This window comes from Idiotropiscis lumnitzeri, chromosome 13 (genome assembly GCF_059441095.1).
Source record: "Idiotropiscis lumnitzeri isolate Australia: NSW breed Sydney's pygmy pipehorse chromosome 13, RoL_Ilum_1.0, whole genome shotgun sequence".
NCBI lineage: Eukaryota > Metazoa > Chordata > Actinopteri > Syngnathiformes > Syngnathidae > Idiotropiscis > Idiotropiscis lumnitzeri.
The window spans coordinates 7,960,551-7,981,660 of record NC_142403.1 but is presented as its reverse complement, the minus strand read 5'-3'; the positions used below and the strand labels follow the sequence as shown (position 1 = coordinate 7,981,660).

Here is a 21,110-nt window from a genome sequence, read left to right as displayed (position 1 = left end):
TTAATGCATTTTAACTCTCAACTGGTTATTCAGAGATTTTTAGACTATGGAGACAAGATAAGGAACATTTACAATCTATACATTCGTGCATTATCTAAGCTGCAAGTCCTCACAAGGGTCACAGGCGTGGGGGAGCCTATCCCAGCTGTCTTCGGGCAGTAGGCAGGGTACATCCTGACCTGGTTGCTCACCAATTGCAGGGCACACAGACAAACAACCATCAGTGCTCACAATCACACCTAGGGGCAATCTAGAGTTCTATCAACTGACCAAGCATGTCTTTGGCATGTGGGAGGAAACCGGAGTACCCCAAGAAGCCCACACAGGCACGAGGAAAACATGCCAACTCCACACAGGAGGGCCAGAACCGGAATTGAACCCTGCACCTCTGCTGTGAGGCCGTTGTGCCGCCCCAATTATAATGCATTCTATTTCGTGTTTATAGATTAATTGGGGTGGCAGCTGCGGATGAGATTGCGTTGTGACAATCACTATAGGGAAGAGGAACATTAGTCAGAGAGTCTTCGTTTGAAAAGACCACGTCGATGAACTTGCACCTGTGCTCCTTTTCATTTTATGGACAAAGAGCACTTGGTGAAATTTTCTTTTCTCTCATAACGTTACAATGATGAAATGCCATTTTTTACTTGTAGGGTTAAAACTTTATTGTAATTTGTAACACTATAACTTAAATCTCAACATGACTTTCTTTCCAGTGAGGCCCTTAAACTACTTTTTTTTTTTTTTTTTTTAAACATGCAACTTCAAAAAAGAGGCTGCATAGCAGTTGCATGTATGCATGTGTGTGTATGTACAATAAAAAACGCTGATGACGGAGAACCAGTTTATACATATAGTGAGGTGTGTATTTATGCAATGCTCATGTAGACATCGTCTTGGCCCTTAGGAGTGCGTCTTGTATTTGTGACTCTTATATGGTCCGTGCGTGTGTAGTCCTGTCACAGGTGCACAGCAGACTTTCTTCAATGCTTCATTGGCCAGGTTGCAATCAAAAGCACAGTACATATAGTACATATGAATATGTGAGAAGAATATATCAAATTAAGCAGTGAATTTTCAGAGGTCACCAACAAAGGGTCAAGCTTAAAGCAGGTCATGATCGTGGCCTTCCGGGCTTGACCGCTGCATCTGGACCACCACGGTCTCCACGGTGACCTCTTCCTCCTCCTCGTTGCCGCTGCTTTCATCCAGCTCATCGTCCTCGTACTCGGAGGATTCCTCTTGGTCGCGGTCGGAGCGAGACGCCGCCGACATGGTGCCGAAGGAGTGGGCGCTGGTAGAGGCTAGCGAGCGCAGCAGCGGGGTACTTTCGGATGCATCGTCGTTCTCTTCTCCGCCGCTCTCCTCTGAGTCGGAGTCGTCCTGCGACGGGACTACCTTCTGCTTGCACACCGGACACGTCTTCTTGGTTCTGGTCAGCCAGGGGTCCACGCACTTGCAGTGGTAGGCTATGGGGACAACCATTACAAATCATTACGTGTGGTTTGTAACTAGAGCTGCGCCAAAAACCAAGAGAACGACGTCAGCTTGTTCCCACTGGAAACACAAATGACTGCGCACTAAACCTAACTGCAATCACAAAAAGTATGGTACAGTAGAATCTCGGTTTCCTTATGCACAGTTTTCAAGCCAAAAAACGCAACTCAAACAACGCACATTTATTGCCCTTTCAGGGTGACTGTGTAACATCCTGTCACTTTCAAAATAAGAGCACACAGTGTATAATAAGTTTCAACTCACTTTCTTAGACCACAAACTGCTACATATAGCCACCATGGGGTCAAAGCTTTTATTCTGAAGGCCTGGCTTTTGACAAGATGTTACACCAACGTTGTCCCACTGCTGCTGAGCAGACTGGGAAGCTCGTTATTGTCTTGAGTTATTCATACAGGCTTTTATTGTGGCTTTGCGCAGTGGCTCAAAAAGGCCTGACTTGAAAATTACCTTGCAATGTATGTGCAATGAAATCCACACTTTTCCCTCGAGCCATTGTGGTTAAAAAAAAAAAGCAATATATTTTATATTTTCGAATAGTCACCAGTTCCGACTTTCTGGTGTGTAATTCCGCGTAGTGATGCCCCTTCACAAGTGAGTATCCAATCACAAGACACGTTCATCACCTTCATCGTAAGGCCAGCGAAAAGGCCTTACTGTCATCAACTCGTGATCTGATTGGCTATCGCAACTGTCTATCAATTGGAAAAAGCCCCCTAGAGACTCAGAACAGACAAATAGTATGTATTACGAAATGTGCCTGACAAAAAAAGCCAGCTGAATTTTGATTGGATAAAAAAACTAACCTAAAAATTCAACACTCGGCTATATGACATCCATGTGAAGAATATGATCATGATTTCTTGGTTATGTTAGGGCAGCAGAGAAGGCCTTTGAAGGCCTTGACTGCCCACCAGTGGATTTGCATCTTTTGAAAACTTTTTAAAAGCGGCTTGCAGCTCTCCAATGAAAAGATGATTCGATACGTATCTCAACACATGGGGTGCAATACAATTCAACGAGGGCTTTTTAAAGTGGTATGATTCAATTTGGTTAAAATTCAGTGGGATTATCATTTGATTCAATATGGTCAGGCTCAGAGAGGGTATGATGCAATTTTCTTGTCATTTTATATACATAGGAAGGAACATTTTCCAGTAAATGTGGCATGGGATCCTCCCTTCCCAATATTTGTAGAAAACAATTAGTGAATTATGAGTTTATTACTGTTTTTGGAATATTTTGGGGTGTTTTAAAAAAATCCTCCTCCAATGCATTTCAGTGGGCTCCAATTACACACAGATTTTAGCGATTCGTGGGCCGGCTCGGGGGTTCCAAAAGTGCAAAAAGTATTGAACTCTTCCATCTTGTGTGTCCATGCAGACTGGACTCACCATGAGAACATGGCAAGACCCGCAGTTTGTCTCCTTCTTCGTACTCATCCAGGCAGATGGCGCACACGTCGTAGATGTCTCCTGAGAAACAAAAGACACATTTTCACATTCCCTTCCTATCTCAATCACCAGGACATGGAATTGAATAAAATGTCAAAAGATTGAACGTGTTGTTAATCTAAGTGTTTATGGACACATTTGACAATACGGAAAAACAATTGATGAGTTTTGTATCAAAACAAATTCCGCCATTGATTCCACACCCTTCATTCACGCGGCGTTTATAGCTGTCCTCACAATCTTGGTCGGATTCTACCAAGCAAGTCCTTACATCCGAGCCTGGCAAAGGGGTGAGTTGAGGAATTTACCAATGCACTCCCTTTTCAAATTCCATAGTTTCCCCCCAGCCCATTCTCTCTTCCAGGCCCGTGGTTGAGGGAGGCGGGACTCTTGTGAGCTGCTGTGTTTACGTAAGCTCCAAGTGAGCTTGTTTTCCTCTGGTGTCTATGCCAGGACTGCATGTGACCTTATATGGACGCCCAGTTACAACCCCCCCCCCCCACGCTCCGTCCTCCTCCTTCCTTCTTTTCTCTCCCGCTGTCAGCAATTGAAACTTAACGGCAAAGTTTTTACTTCATCTTTTATAGAACATTCAAGACCAAGTTAGGATATCATAGGCGCCGTTTCAATTCAAATAAGAGCATCCCCTAGACTGGTTCTCGGCTGTTAAGTTAAACAATTAGTTTGTTTTTTGTGTTTCAGTTTCATTTCCTCATTTAAGAAAAAAATGAGCACAACTACAAAAACACATTCACTTCCTTTGTGGGCCAGCGAATCAGGAACACAACCTAAATTCATCATGTAGTGCTCAGTTATTTATTCAAGTTATCAAACATTTATATGGACACATATACTTGTATAATGTTGGATAATTCAACACATTTTGTATCATCTTCGGAAGGTGCTGCTGTTTTGGTTAGCAACGTTGTTCTCCTAGGCTCAACTCCTTAATGTTCAACTATGAACAATAGAATCCACGAATTAAGAATTTGAAAGATCAATTTCACCCATTGAAGAGTTGACTTGACTTGAGGCGCTCATTTGTGAGTGGAGGTAAAAATAAATACAGTCGCACATTCCCGAAAACTGTAGCCTCCGCTCAAACGGATGCCAGGTCTCTTATAATCCTTGGTTGCGCAATACACTCAAAATAGGCGCCTTTATCCCTAAAGGATAAAAACAGGGGGGTACAGTTATCTCAGTTCATAGGCGCTATTATTCACACATTTCTCATCAATTTGTATTGTTTTGGTCATGTTATTAGACACAGAAAGACAAATTAATTCTGAATTGTTCTATATGACGCACAGTTACGTGCTGACCACTGACTTGAATCAAGCATCATTATTAATTTGTGAAAAGTATAATAAATTCACTACTACTCTGTAATTGCGTAAAGAACAGTTTTTCTGTTTATATTAGCAAACGCATCGATTCAAGTTGTACTAAAAGAGAATTGTTAATAGTTAATAGTTTCGGTGTACATTTTTTTTTTTTTTTTTTTTTAATGGTGGATTTAATTTTCTTGTCTTTGTCTTGTGCAAGAATCGTAACCACCCAAAGACAAATACAGCAAGTTGATATTCATGAAAGGCTTCCGTAAAACTTGACAAACTGGTCTGGTGTGTTTTTTCTAGACAGGGGAGGAATTATAAGATGTGTATGCTTTAACATTTGTACATGCAAATACTGTTCAAACTACGAGTGTCACTGTTCTTGCATTGTACAGTTTTGTTCTCCAATAGCAAGGTTATGGGAATTATATAATAATTGCTCTCTTTTTTTTTCCCCCATTTATTAACGCGTTTCCCCAAAAAGTTGTACTTCCCTCTCAATACACTCGCAAAAGACATTTCGGCCACATCTAAAATTCACAGCATTCCTGAAAAACAGACTAACAAACACCACATACAAGTCATCGCAACTCTTGTCCCCTCCTTTAGATTTTTTGGGGTGTATTTTTCAGCTAGCCTTGCAGCAGCATTCTCGCCTCTCGGAGGAGTCACGCTGTCCCACTGAACTTCAGATGAGCAGTGTGGAGCGTGCGAGCAAGGAGACACAGTTGAAGAAGTGTGCAGTGAGTCGCTGAATCAGAGAGCTGCTCTGTGCCCAGTCCTAAAACACTGCAGCTGCTCTCTTCACAGCGACGGTGTGTTTGTGCGTGTCTAAGCATCAAGATAGAGGTCAATCGGTTTTGAGAAGGAGACACCTCCAAAATATGTTAGACAAGCTCTCCCTATAGCCACAAGTTGATGAATCTATCCATCAAGTGGGCTGGCACGGCACTAAAGGTGAGCCAGGGTGATGCAAGGCTCTGCAATCACATTGCAACCAAAGATATTAAAATGGCAGCGCGACGCTGACAGGCGCGGCAGCTGCTGTTACGTAATCCTGGGTTTTGACACAGATCCTATGTCTCACGCTGCTATTGTGTAACAATTACACAGACACTATAGACTTCACTGTACGTCACCTTTGGACTTTACACCATCTATGGAAATGTGACATGTTGTCCATTTTGTCAATTCAATGTAAACGTAGTGTGCAAATCAAATTCTCCCTTGCTCTTTTGTTGTAAGTGCAGAAGCGTGACACAATGGAACGTCCAAATTCTAAAAACCCGCAGTGCTTAGTCATGATAAAGAGTCACACAGAACGCATAGCCAGCTCCAATAGCAAAAAATAGCAGCGTAGCAATACCAAGCTAGCATTAATTAGCGCCATAAATGAACCAACGTCAGCCGGGCGTTCTATCTTTGTAGAATATCATATTCATTATAAATAAATGTTTTAGCCTTACAGGTTAGGCCTACGGTAAAATGAAGGCAAATGAAACATGATTTAATATGATATACTACTAAACACTCACAGTTGTTGAAGCATTCGGTACGACAATGCCACAAAATTCTACCAAACGAGTGTGGTGTGACTATTTTACAGAGTGTCACATAAACATCATTCAGCAAGTCATAAATCAGACTTCCTTTTATCATAATTTTAGTCCGTAATCGTATGCCCAGTTGTTGTCTAAGGATGGATGAGGATTTTTTATTTTCCAAAGGTGGATATTCCTCAGCAGTTTCAGCTCCTACAGGTGTGCCCGCAAGCGCAGTCACGGCTTTTGTTGCCGATTGGTTGTTTTTCCCGAGGCCGCAGTGATTTCGAAAAAAAAAATAGAAAATTGGAGATATAAAATGGGGCCAAAGAACAGCTTCTTCTTTTTTTGGGGGGGGGGATCTTATTTATCATCAACTACTGTCAAGTCATAATAACAGTTCGTACAAATATGACAAAAAGAGGCATGAAAAGATGAACTGTTTGCTTTTTCCTTGTCATTCAGTTGCATTTTTGCTACACTTGTGCCCTAGTGGTTAGCACGACAACTCCTTTTTTTCAGGATTTGCAAAGGAGCAAAGTTTTGAAACTTTCAGAGGTACAAGTGTATTAAGTTTATCAAAGCAAAGGCTCTCTCCAAAAATGTGTTTTTTTAGCACCATGTAAGAGCCGAAAGACAACATATTAGTGTTAAAAATGCATGCCAGTTTACATGACAAACTCATTTAAATTTAAAATCAATAATGATTTAATGACTTTACAATATTGCCTGTTTGCAAACACTCAGTACCTGGATTTAAGTAATCGCCATTGACTAATTACTGCTTCGCTTCACGTTTTCAACTAGTCGGCTCCTTTAACAGTCTTCAACCAAAAAGCACTCACTAATGAATCCCATCACAGAGCTCACTTGTGGGACCCCCGACATACTCTTAAGTCATCATTTGGTTTGCTTCCACGCAAGCCTGCTTTAAATGTGATTCGGCTCACATTTGGTGGCTCCTCCCTGTCACCCAATACTCTGACTCAGCTGGCAGGACCGCAGAAAAAAAGAAAATTCCCACCGCCCAGCAGTCTCGCCAGACCGATGCAGAAAAGTCAGTGAGCACTCGTGGTGTGCCAAAACAGCCATCTAAGCACCACATGCAGCATTTGGCACACATGAGAAGGAGCAACATGGCTCACAACCTCCTTGCACATTTACGAGGGAGGACCTATACAACTCGATTTTAAAAGATCCCCTGCAGGGACCATTGTAGTTGGGGATTCTATTCGAAGAGACACAGTCAAATATGCAAAAACAAAAGGCGGTTTTGCATTGCAAAGTGATATCCTGATTACAGGAGTTTCTCATCTGTTGCTTAATCTTCTTGTCTGGCGTTCAGATTGTCTTTCAATCGCTTTGTTTGCACCAAGTTGTCCAGTTTGGTACGCGTTTCCTGGATATCTGGTTTAAGAAACGCAAATGTAAGACATCCGTAAGCCAATTTAAGGCCACCCAATAATTTTTTTTCCAGAGATTGCAGCTTGTACTACTTTATCTTTCCTTAACAAAATTGGAAGACTTTTTAAGACTTTTTTTCCCTATGAATGTTTTTGGAATACAACAAAATTTTCAGCAAGCAGATTGGTGTATTATTATTTTTTTATATTGATATGGCAACAGTAAGGCAATTATTTTATTAGGCTAACAACATACGAAACATGACCCCCTACAGACTTTAACACACTGTAGAAATCATATTTACTTGGAACAGAGAGCGCAAAAATAACCTCGGACATGATGCCACATTCGACTTCACCAGGTCTAAACTCTAATTAGACAGACATCATATCGATCGCTTTTCAGCACGCCTTGACTGGAGTGTTAGGTTGAAAGAGACTTATCGCCTTTCTCTTAATTAATTAAATGGGAAGAAAAGTAACAAAGAGCATTGCGACAAAAGAATGTCGTCGTTCTTGTTTACAGGTATTGTGAACACACCACACTCTCCCACTTGCCATTTTGCTTCAGCGGCAAATTAACAGACAGTCTTGCTGGTATGTTTGCTATGATGTCTGTTTACACAGCTGACACATCAAGCCTCATCAGTGTTTACCTGAACTGAACTGTGATGAACTCAACTGTTTAATCAGTTAGCAAAAAGCTAAAGCGTGGCTTATGTGTCAACAGACAACACGCCTGTTCATCCACTCAGGAGCAAGAAACTACTTTCCACCTAGTTTGGCCTGACAACACATTCTTAACCATCAGTCATGTGTCCACTCTCCACTCAGAATACGTCTGATCACCCAGGGAGAGCTTGAAAGGGAAAAAAAAAAAACTTTTGAGACGATAATAATCCGATTAGCGCTAAAATGGCAGAATGATATGTCAGAGCGCATCGGTGATCACGCTCATCTGAGTGCAATCGTGAGAAAGCTCCTTGCAGTACAGAGATAAGTTTTGATAATACTCAAAGAATAGGAGACTTACCTTTTTTGTACTTGTGGATCGGAAGCTTCTTTAACTGATCTTTGCGGAGGCGGCTCCTCCGAGCCCTGTGTCGATCCTGGATAAACTTTGTGCTCTAGGAACAAGGAAAGCATAAAAGTCTCCATTACTTCATCATTATATCATAGCGGTTGAGCTTGAGCAGATTGACCTCTGAGGTCCAGGTCAATCCAAAGTGGACCGATAAAGTGCAGTTGCTTGATTTCCACGAGTCGGATTTACTAGAGGAGCTTTGTTCCAACTTGACATCTGGACTAGACACGTACCATGAAGACAACAATGAGGATGAGGCAGATTCCAACTATGGTGAGGAAAGGGATCAAGTAGTACTCTAACGGAAGGCTGAAGTCTGGCATGAGGATCACACGCCCCCTAAAACGGCAGTTACAAATTCAAAGAGTGAGAACGAGCCACACCAACAGCTAAATCGCGGTAAATTGCGATCAATATCAACGTACCCTTTGTCAAACAGGTAGTCTTCTTTCAGAGAGTTGGCCGTCTCTTCACTCACAAACACGGAGGGAATATCAATCTGTTTCATGATGTCCACTGCAAACAAGAGTCATTGAAATCAGAAAAAGAATAAATCGGGTCCATTTTACTTTGTCACACTGGTTGTATTGAGAACCGATTCTGATTCAAGCATTATTCAGTTGGTGAGTGTCGCCAGTCCTGAGAGTGATTTATGGCAAACTCAACTCAATTTCTTCCCCCGATGACTCGTTTGACTGTTCGGTATTATTGTGGAGTCAAAAGCAATGTTTTTTGTAATTCTATCTCGATCCATTTTCCAAGCTGCTTGCACTTGTTATAGACAAAGAAAGTGCTTAGCAAATGTATTACATTTGAAAATTGTATTAAATTTGGAAATTGAGAGAGTCTGCATTACAGCACTTCATCAAGCTGGATGTTCTGTTGAAAACATGGACAGGACTGAATATTGGCCAAAAATATACTCAATCAAAACTGTGAACATTCTTTTGAATGGCATACAATCTATCGGAAAAAAATGAAATTGAAGATGGAGTTCATTTTTAGCCCTGGTTAAATTCTCCAATGTTCCAAAGTTTGATCATGATTCAAATAAAGTTGACTTGTCTGTAGCGGTGGTAGCAAGCAAAGTGAACAGCGCGTCAGGGATGAGCTCTAATTAACGTTGTCATTTTTGGCCTGAGCACATCTGACCAGCTACTCTGCATGAATTCGCAGCAATTACAGGAGCTTCACAACTGGAAAATACCAGAAGCTGTCAGGCAGGCGTGAAGGGGGCGATGATTAAATGCGGCATGTCTCGACATAGATGCCAGAAAAAAAAAACATGCCCGGCAGTTCTGCAAGAGAGTGTGTGCTGCATTTCAGCAAAAAAAAACAAAAAAAAAAACCTTGACAATAATTCATGAATGTGCTGCGCCCCTTCAAGTTCGGACAGGGCACAGATACTATCACGGTGACTAAGTGGGCTGTGCTTAGCCTGCTGCGGGGCATTGCAACATTCCACGAAACATCTTTGGACTTAACAGAGAGGCAGGCAGCTGTGGAGAACACTTTTGTACGGAGTAAGAAGAAGCCGGCGCGTGTAAACTTACAATCATTGGAGCCCATGCTGATCAAGTTATCAGAATCCACATTGTGAACAATAGCTGCCTTGAACCCAGCTTTCTGTGCGTTGAGGACCTGGGAGATGAAAACATCCTAGTTAGCACAGATCTTCAAATCTATGTGGCATCATCAAAGCACAGTGCCAGACTTTTTTTTTTGTTTTGTTTTGTTTAATTTCACAGACGTATTCTAGATATTAGAGTCTACACATAACACTAATTACAAGATGAAAAAACTTTGTCAGGGTTTTGCATATGTACTAAAAATAAAATAAAGAAATTCCAAGTATTCACTGACTTTGCTAAAATTGAGTTAACTGCATATGAAATCACACAGTTGACTCGTGGTGGGAAGTCAAAGCTTTCAAGGCCTTCTCTGGTGGCCTAACATAATCAATAATTCATAATCATATTCTTCACGTTGATGTCAAATTATATCCAAGTGTTCAATTTTTAGGTTAGAGTTTTTATCCAATCAGAATTCAGTTAGCTCGTGTTGCCAGGCAGATTTTATAATACCAGTAGCACGCACTATTTGTCCGTGGCCTTCAGATACAATTGTGGGGTCTTCTGTTCTGTGTCTCAAGGGGGCTTTTACAGTTGATAGACAGTTGCGATAGCCAATTAGATCATAAGTTGGTGGCAGTAAGGCCTTCGCGCTTACTCAAGTCGGACTCAGTAGGACTTAAAATCTGTGGCCACCCTAATCAATATATGGAAGAAGTTCAGAATCAGCAAGACTCTTAGTGGGCCCATCGAAACCTCATGAGATGAAGATTTAACTGAACTTGAAAAGCAGACACCTTGCCAAAAATGATCCCTACAGTCAATCCACTGAAACGATTCTATTGCAACAGTGGCTTTGAACATGTTCTAGACAAGAATGGCGCAGGCAGCCCATTCCCCAAGAGCCTGTACAAGAAACAACATGCTCGGTTCACACACACCACACGCAAGGCCCGGAGCACTCCCCCCCCCCCCGAGACAATAAGCACTCATCTTGCCCATACATGTCCCTTGAAAACCCTCAGGAAACATTCATTAAAGAAAAAACACGGATGATGTTTTTTTAACGTGTGCAGTAAAACTTAAAATACATAGATTAGCTTTTATATCGCCGTATAAAAAAAAAAAAACATTAGGAAAGACACATGTTATATTCCAAGTATTTTAGACTACTGGGTTTCTTCTTATTAAGTGTTTTCTTTTATTCAGCTCCGTTTTGGAGCTCTGCCCCAATGCACAGAGTTCTCACTTGGACAGATTACATTCTCCGACTCCTCCAGTGCCTTCAACACCATCCATCCTCTGTGGTGCTCCAACTCAAGACAGAAGCTGTGGCATCCTGTTTAGCTATTGTTATAGCGGGTCCGCTGACAGCAGATGTTGAGGAGGAAATAGGATGTGACAAAATAATCTTGGAATAATTTGTGTTCCTGCATTGACAAAGAGAGAGAGGTTGTTTTCTTCAGGACTGCTATTTAACGATAATGTGCTGGGAAACCATATCACAAAACTTTTAATAATGACAGCTTGTCACGAAGCGATATTAGCGTATCAAAACAAAATGGTGGAAGCGGTGAAGCCAGCGCCAAACATCTGTTTTAAACAAAGCCATAGTCACATTTTGACACATTTGCATTCAGACATGGACAGAGAAAAAGTGGAGAGTATTGTATTGCTACAAAAAAAAGAAAAAAAAAAAAACCTACAAGAGAATGTTCATTTGCGTCCCTTATTGTCTTTAATCATCCATTGGATTTAAAAAAAGCTCAATTCAAGCGCTCCGTGTGATAGGAATTCAGCCTATGCAGAGGTAAGGACATTTGATACATTCCTGAAACTGAAGGGGGGAGAGCTCAAAAAGGAGAGCAGAAGTGAGAGAATAAGAAAAAGAGAAGTGGGCGTTCACAGAGAAAAAGAAATATACTGCATGTGGGGCTAGAAACTCTCTTTGGTATTTGTGCATTGCTGCTCTTCTACTTGCAAACTACCGGTATCGTATATTCATTCCATGTATATCATTAGTGCAAAATTAACACACAATGTGTTTACAGAAAGCTCCAACAAGGAGTATGACACATTTGTAAACACTTTCAGACGACACTCAAGGCCGGCCTTGAAAGGTTTGGCAGAATAACCAGTTTTCCGAGCAGTTACATTCAGGTCGATACCATTCCTCAGCCATCTACTTCACATGAGAGACAAACTAATTGCCATGACTTTGGTATAATGAATAAAATGGGGGCAAACCTTGGAAAAAGAAATGAATGTTTTAATGAGACAATGGAAAGTAAAAGTTACATTTTCACTGAACCCAGTCTGATTGAAGTATGGGGGATAAAATGAGTTGTCCAAAGTCCCCATTAAAGTATGAATTATATTGCTTTCAATGTCAAACGTTATTGTTTTAAAACCTCGCACCGCGCTTGACCAATCATAGCACAACACTATTAATGCAACTTTCCTGACTTTGTGGGATTGAAACGATTAGTTGACGAGTCAATTTTACAACTACACATCAACATTTAAAGATTGAGGTGGACAATCACCTTTTTGCCATCTTTTTCCAAAGGACTTTCAATTCGTGAGAGATCGCAAAATATCAGCCTGGATATTCGACTCAGCCGATAGCATCGGACTTTTTTTTTTAATCCAACGGCCGATATGCGATCGATTAACACAGCACCATGTGAGAGGTTGCTCATTCAATGGGTAACGGCCAATCAGCAGTGAAAGCTGCATGCACCAGGAGAGAAGAAAATATTGCGGGCAGTCCAGTGAGCAGATGCATAACAAAGGTCAGTTGAGGCTATAAACCTTCGGGAAATTGTAATAAATAAATAAAATAAGACAGGTAACATTACTACGAGCCCAATAACATTAGATGAACTCAGGCGGCAGCTCTGCTCGCTCGCAGATTCGCTGACCGGAAGTGCCGGTAATGCTAATAATTTCAATTTTCAGCAATTGCACTTTCAATCATGCTCACTACACCGAGTTATGTGCTCTATAAATAAAGCTAATTGATGATGGCAAGAAGACCCAAACACGGACCTGTGGAGCATTTCAACAACGCAGGTGAGAAGGTGTTTAAGGTGTGCACAAAATGCGTCACGTTCTTATTTTTTTCTTAGGCTACGCCCAAAGAGTTGTATTTTCATTTCATTGTTTTTGTTTGCTTGTATTTTGGTCAAGGGCTTTGGACTAAATTCTTGCACTGGTGTCGAGTAAAATCTTAAATTAAAAAATAATAAGGATGACAAACTCGGGATCTGTTCACAAAAATTGCATTCAGCAAATATCAAACATTTGCTACAAGAGTAAAAAGAGAGTCACTAACATCTTTCATTGCCAGCCGTCGAAAGGCTCGTCACACCGGTGCAACCTCTTATCTATTTTTAGCAAGGCAGTGAGAATGGTCTCAGTCTTAGAGTCAAAATTACCCATTTACATGAAACTATCTAGATATATAAAAAAAACAAAAAAACAAAAAAAAAAAAGGTTAGTAGCAACGTATCATGCTGAAAAAATACCAGTGATGTCATGAATAAACTGACTTGACTTTCATTAACATTATAGAGAACTCCCCAAAAAATCTTTAGTTACTCAACCACTACTTCTATGCGCATGCATGCGTAGAGATTCATGGAGTTTTTCAGGTTCTTCAGGTTTAGAATGAGCAAAGGGACAATTATCCTCATTAACTGCCAGCAGAAAATATCATTCATTCTCCACGCTTGTGAGTGAGAAATTGTCCCACCTCTCCCATTTGTGTTTGGGTCACCTTGTGTAAGACTTGAGATCTGATTGGCTGGATGGGATACATTTTTTTTTTTTTTGGAGCGGCTGTAATGTCTCTAATTGGCCACTGGATCAACGACGTCACTGATGGACTCCATGAAATGAAGAGTTGTTGTAATCCATTGTTTTACTGCCACTTTGTGGTCATGTTTTGTTTATTCGGCATTCTTGTTCTGTTTAGCTTGTAGCTAACGTGAAGCGACCTTATGTAAGATATTAGCAAGTATGTATATAAATGTATAGTGTATTATGTGTTTAAATCAACATACTTATGCTCATGGATGGATACAATGTTTGAACAGCAGCAACAGCTTTCAACACTAAGAGGGGAGAGACATGAGTATTGAGTATTAAACTTCATGGCCCAGTCCAAGCTTTGGCGATCCCATTTTGAACAACACATGTTGTTTACGTGCCAGATTCTACCTTGTAAAAATGTTAAAACCCACATATGGTATTCAAATCTTATCATTTCAGTTTTTGAAGAAGAAATCGTCCCGACCAAAATAAACGTGATTAATCGATTCTATCTATTTAGTCGATTAATCGTCCAGCCTTAATTTCACACCTTAGAATGTTTTTGTACCCGTGACCTGACTGATAATGTTGAACAAAGAGGTCCCTTTGATGCCGTGGAACCTTTCCACAAGCAAAAATGTGATGAAAAACCAAACAAGAGCGGACAATTAGTGAAACTTTAAATTGTATTTGGCATCAAAATAACTAAAAAGCAATTTTGCCTGAATACTGTTTCTAAAGCAATTCTTATTGTTTATATGATATCCACCAAATAAACTTTTTGATAGCATCGAACATATTGAGGAGTGACCAACTAAGTGAGACAGCATAACTGCCGTTGCACTCTTCTAAAGCAACACCTGTGTAGAAACAGACCACTGATGGCATCATCGATCGTTGCTGCATCAGCACAGTGTGTGTGTGTGTGTGTGCGTGTGCGTCAATGATAACGGCACATTCCTCCTCTGAACATGATCTCTTCCCTGATGCAGCACTGCAGCCCAAGCAAGTTGCCTCATGCCCTGTTCTGTTCTGTCAAAGTATCAAAATCTCACCCTTATTCTCATTCCACTCATATTCTCTCAATTTATCTTCTATGTGCCTGCTTTGGATAATATTTGCCCCATGATGATACACCATGATACTCTGGCTGTTCTATTTATTATATCTTCTCATAATCTCTTTATGTCTTGCCATCCATTATTCTGACGCAATCAAACTCACGCCTTTATTCCTTGCCTCCCTCCCTCTTTGCCTCCCCCTCATTTGTCTGCCTCCTTGGAACCCAACCCCCATTTCCCAACTTTTCCTTGGATTTCTGATGAATGTTGCTAAGGGTTGTAGCGCCAAGGTCCAGATGACTGATTTGATAAAGGGTTCAATAAACCTGCAAATTGCAGGGAGGAGTCCAGTTCAATTATAATCCTGCACAACTGCAGAGGGATTTTATTGTGTGAGAGATGATATTTTTGTTTGCCGTGTAACCACAGTGAGCTTTAACACATTTTAATGTGCCTGGCACCACCAAGTTCTTATTCTTATATATATAAAATATATATACACACACGCACATACATATGTATATATGTGTGTGTGTGTGTGTGTGTGTGTGGGCACGCATGCAAACCCATGGGAGCAGACTGTGCTGTGTTTATTGCCACAGCACATTGTAGGACAAATCCACAGCTCGGAGAATCAGCACCCACAAACATTCACGAGTCATACATCCAGTCAGGCATAGTCATACGCAGTCATGAGACCGAGTGAGCGCGTGCAGCAAGCTCGATCATCACATTAATAAAAGCTAGGTCTGTATGTGTGTGTTTGTTATTGTGTATAGCTTCAGGGCTGCGAGGTTAGTTTTCCTTCCTACCAGTACACGGAATAAGATGAGGTTTATTTATAAAAAATAATAATAAACAAAAAGGTAAGAAGAAGGTGAATGGGTAAGTTCGGTTGCTAAAAACCGATTCATATGCTTTCTACTGACAAACAGATTAAACGGGTGCTGAAAAATGGTCTTGTAACCAAGCCACACCTTAGTAAGCAAAAGCGTCGCAAATGTTTGATCTGCCGATATAGAACTGAAGAGGAAGTAACACTGCCACACCCAAAGCAAAGATATGCTGAGGTACTTTTTTTGTTGCCCTGCAGACACCATTTCACTGGAGAGACTGTCATGTTGAAACTTGCTGTCGGTCGAGATCACTACATAATTACATTTCATGAAAACATATATGTTCTCAGAATCAAAAACAATGTCGCAAACTATTACAATAGTTAATCACATTTTTACACTCATTAAACATTGTATAATTAAAAAAAGTTTTAAGACTGGAGATCACACTCCTTTGACGACTGAGTTATCAAACAGCTTGGATGTTTGACAGGACTTGCAATCGTTATTTTTACTTGGACTTCCTCTTTTAACCACAGTTACCTGTAAGCTGCACCAAAAGGGGTTTAGGATATTGTTACTAGTAATGTTACCCTTAAATCTGCAGTTTATTGCATCATCAAAAGCTTGAAGGAGAGAATCCCAAAAATAGAATTGCCCAACACTAAGAAGGGAGCAAGTTGAAAATATTTTGGGGCATCTGGAAAACAAGTTTGTCCAGAGAAGAAAAGGAACAGTATTTGCACACCAATTTGGAACCAAAGAGAAAATAGAATGTAAAAGTCATTTTCGGAGCACTCTTAGTCTGATTTGTGAATACAGTTAAGGTGTCCTTGATAAAGGCACTGAACCGCCAAACCTTAACTCAGAGTGCACAGTGCTATTTTTGCACTCATCTTATCTTGCACGTATTCTAGTGATGGACCGAATGTCGGCCGCCGATTATCAGGGCCAATATTCGTCATTTTGCTGGTAGTCAGCATTGGCCTTTTTAATAACTACTTTCAAGGCAAATAAATTAAAAGCTCTCTCTCTCTCTACCTCTCTCTCTCTCAACCTCAACTCACTCTCGTGCTGGTGGCCCTGCCTGCAGAAGCAGATTGGCCCGCCCACAACACCATCTGATTGTTTCCTTGTACAGTGGGTAGCAGGCAATCAGCATTAAGCTGCCTGTTTGCTTTTTCACCTCGAGTCACACGCACTACAACAGACTTTGCAGAAATTTTAATAAATGTCAGTCTACTACAACACACAACCAATAGAAAACTATTCGCCGTAGTCAACTTTAACGAGATATTTTTTCATTGAACTATAAGACCTTCCGTGCACTTTTTTGCTAGACTTTTAAAATTAAGTTTTCTGATTTTTAAGATCTAAAAAAGCTTTAACACGTTGTAAATCACGGAAGTTGTTGAATAAACATGTGCTTAAACATTTAAAAAAAGGTCAAGTTTGGGAGTTTTTATTTTTTTAAATTTTAACACCATTTCCCCTTTTGTTTAACCAATGAATATCGGCTTGAAATATTGGTTGTCGGCCTCCATGACTACTAATAATCGGTATCGGCCCTGAAAAAAGGTCTACGACTAATGTATTCATGCAAAAACAATCCTAACTTTATCCTTATAGCCCCACTGACATTGACAGTCCACGGTTATGCCAACCATAAAGCATCCTGTGACCATTCACGTGTGACGAGCCAAGGGAGTGAGCTAACTTAAAATAGACCAAAGGAATGAATGAAGTCATGATTACAGAAGAGCACCAAAACATCCTCTAAGCGCTTATTTGGTGACGATCAATGCTTTTTCCAGCGCAAGTTGCCATAAAGCAAAAGTGATAATGAAAGTGGAGTACACATAGTGATTTTTTAAAAGGAAAAAAAGAAAATGTGTGTTCTTACTACTGTGTGGTGTATCGAAGGCAACCAAGACAGCTCATCATACACAAACAGTTTGGTCAAAGTACCAACACTGACCTGTCACTGGCAGAGATCAGGACGACTGAAAAATAAAAACAAACAGAAATGGAAAAAAATAGAAGCAAGGATAACTGGTAGTTTATCTGCACACTCTTCTCATTTTTGTTTCAAATGGCTTATGAGACATGTTATACAAACACAAAACACAACCAGTTGCCCCTCTATTTGTGTCTGGCAACAGTGCAAGCGTCAGGTTGCTTGTAAATGTCTACAATTCTGTTGCACATCACAATCGCCAAGTCCACGGCTTGGCCAAACTCACTATTGACCTCATCCAGGATTTGCAATCGGAAATATTGAACAGGTTTAACATTTACGATTGCAGGCGCTGCCCATTTTCTGAGCAGTCACACTTAACACAGCTCATACCACAAGGTAGAAATTGCTCACGATGAGCTTTAAGAGACATCTGACAATCGGGCATTTGCTGACTTGGATTGCAAGTCAAGGAAAATGTTCAAATGGGGCTCGTTTGTTGGTCCGATGCCAGCAAACTTATGTGTCAAAACATTTGGCCTCGGCTGTTCACGTTGCATAACTAGAACTTCATGTCTCAGTGTGTATAGACTTGAAAATGCATGCAGGGGGAACAAACAGACAGTCACTCAGCAAAGACTCCAACATTGAAGGAAGGGAGAAAGGACGCGATGGGAAACAGAGGGGGGGTGTATCCAGTTTCCTGTTCAACCCCCCTTCTCCTGCATAGAGGTCACTGATGCTATGTGCTGCCCCATCAACCCGAAATACATAAAAAAAATCTCAGTATACAGGATATGCAACCCTTTTCTGGAGATTTTTTTTTCTAAAACGAAATCAGGAGGAATGCCATTTTGCTTTCTCTCGCACAAGCGGGCACACACACACACGCACACGCACACACTGGCCAAAGAGTGACACCCCTTCACTTGATTCAATTCTCCCCTCTCCATCTCAAATGCTTTCTCTTGACATTTGACCTCTTCTTATATCTCAGAATGCATGTACACGCATAGACACAACACATGAAAGTGCTCACACTTCACAGAAGGTTAAGTGGGCACATGTCTCTTTTTTTGTCCATTACAGCAACAGATCCATTAGGATGTTGACTCACCGGATGCTAATAGCTAGGGGGGAGGCTCTATGGAAATAACATTGGGGTGACAATTCTGAATGGTGACACATGCTTGCAAACATCTACAATAAAAGTGGGACAAAGTATAGATATTGTGATATACAATACATAGATCACACATCTGCTGAAGTGAATGTGCAATCCCACTTATTATCAAAGTATTAAAAAAATGTAGTAAAAAAATCTCTCTCCCTAAAATATATATATATAAATATATATATATATATATCAAAGTATTAAAAAAATGTAATAAAAAAATCTCTCTCCCTAATATATATATATATATAGAGAGAGAGAGAGAGAGAGAGCGAGAGAGCGAGAGAGCGAGAGAGAGATCTTTAAAATAATTTTTTCAAGCAAATACTGGACAAGGGCATTGAGTCACCCAACTCCCGATTATTTGGGGGAGGCCTTTACAAATACAAATACAGAATCTTACAAATCAAGTAAAATTGAATGATCCATGTAATGCATTGCTTCATCCAATAAAAGACAATGACGGCAAAAGCACTCATCTTAGTAAACGATCGAGGCTTGTGTCTGTGTGTGTTTGCACAAATAAGATATGTGAGGTGGAATCCGGTTAGACCTCCGCCAGTTTGTCTGTGTTTCAGGTGGATTTTGATCACAGAAAGATTTTAGGAATGTGACACCATTTTGACTAAAACCTGACTTTCAGACGTCTGTGTGTGTTGTGTGTGTGCGCGCATGACTAGTCTGGTGAGCGTGAGGGTGGCCCTGCCTTCAGTAAATGGTTTGGAACAATAAATGTCCTCACAGGCAAAAGACAACAAAAAAAAGCATGTGTGTGTGCGTGTGTGTGCACGTATGTACTGCACTAAGACCTTATAAGGTCGTAGGGCTGGTTCAGTCACAAAAGACACAAAAAAGTGAAACGGGCAAACAGGCTCTATTGTAACAGAAGTACCTAGTAACCAAGCATTAAAAAAACAAAACAAAAAAATCAAACAACTAAGAACAACCTGAATAAATGAATGGATGAGAGGAAGCTCATCCAAGAGAGGAGGTAGAATTGAAGACTAAACTCAGTTACGACAAGGGTGAGGAGAGACTGGCAAGATGCAGCATGCTTTGCTTGTCTCACAACAATTACTCACACGTCCTCTTCCAGTGCTTTCTCCCACTCCTTTTAAATCACATCTCGCCCTTACATCACTTTTAACAGAACGTGATAAGGACAAAAAAAGGAAAAGATGGCAATAAAGGGGGGCATACTGCAATATGGAAAACTGACTTTTAAATGACTTTTTTTTTTAAATTACTAACAATTCAAGTATTTGGGTCTCTGGAGTGCCTCCTCATCCATCAGGTCTGCAATTATAAAACCAAGTAAATCACAGAATTGTCTGTTCCCCGTCCTCCAGGTAATAGCCAGCTTGTTATACATCATACATAATGTATGATCATGATAACATTGCTAAAACAATAAAGCTTTTGTTGGCTCAAGACCTTTAATTTTTCCTTTATAATTTTCTGAATGAATACAATTAAAAATTATTTGCAGTTCTTCCGCTGTCAGCTATTGCAACACAGGCACGTATGGTATATGTAGGGTTGAGAGAAAAGCCCACATCCTGTTTTCGTTTCAGATAATCCAAACCTCAAATACTGAATACTGACAAGTGGAACATCACAGCGTTGAAAAAAACTTTGTTTTTTCCAAGCACATACATTACATGACTTGACTTACACGTTTAATTTGTCCACGAATCAAGCTCATAACTCATTTTACGCATACGTTTAATAGAATTTCCCATTGATATAAAAAATATAAAAGGTACCACTCCATTTCAAATAAGCACATCTTGTCCAAGCAGTGACAAAGGGCAAACCTTAATATCAAAGTTGCAGTCAAAGCGTTTGATAAGGACAACGAAGGCACCCGTCAAGTTGTCCCTGGGCGGGGGTTCGATGGGCTGGCATGCATTGGCTGGTCGTGCATCAATCAGGAAACCCTGTGGGACAAGACATCATTAATGTCTGTGACATCATCACATTAAAAAATGCTGGTTATAAATGATCCCAATATATTGCAGCAGACAGCGAGTGAGTAAGGACCCCGATAGATATGGTTAACCGTGGGTTACATGGTTATCGTTTCTGTCTCACCGGCTCCTTCCCACATTCCAAAAACATGTATGTTAGGTTCACCGAAGACTCTAAATTGTCCAGAGGTGGGCATGCCAGAGTGAATGATTGTTTGTCTATACGTAGGTGCCTGACGATTGACTGTCGACCTCTTGCTCTGAGTCAACTGAGAAAGATTACACATCAGAACCAAAATCAGAATCTCCTTTATTGTCATTGTAGTCAGTGTACAACGAGATTGGAGGTTCACCCGCAATGCTAATGAGGACAGGTGCTATATAACATGGATGT

At 40.6% G+C, this 21,110-nt stretch overlaps 1 protein-coding gene across 3 annotated transcripts in view; it reads right to left on the bottom strand.

The window, feature by feature from the left end:
• Positions 1-830: 830 nt before the first annotated feature.
• The window catches only part of rnf13 (ring finger protein 13), a 28,904-nt gene continuing 8,624 nt past the window's right edge, over positions 831-21,110 (bottom strand). For all 3 annotated transcript variants that reach the window (XM_088313548.1, XM_088313547.1, XM_088313545.1), the window contains 7 exons: positions 20,564-20,686; positions 9,885-9,972; positions 8,757-8,847; positions 8,565-8,670; positions 8,281-8,374; positions 2,910-2,990; positions 831-1,469 (listed from right to left, as the gene is read on the bottom strand). In XM_088313548.1, the coding sequence (XP_088169674.1) occupies positions 1,105-1,469; positions 2,910-2,990; positions 8,281-8,374; positions 8,565-8,670; positions 8,757-8,847; positions 9,885-9,972; positions 20,564-20,686 (948 nt within the window). In that variant the 3' untranslated portion in view covers positions 831-1,104. The remainder of the gene's footprint in view (positions 1,470-2,909; positions 2,991-8,280; positions 8,375-8,564; positions 8,671-8,756; positions 8,848-9,884; positions 9,973-20,563; positions 20,687-21,110) is intronic.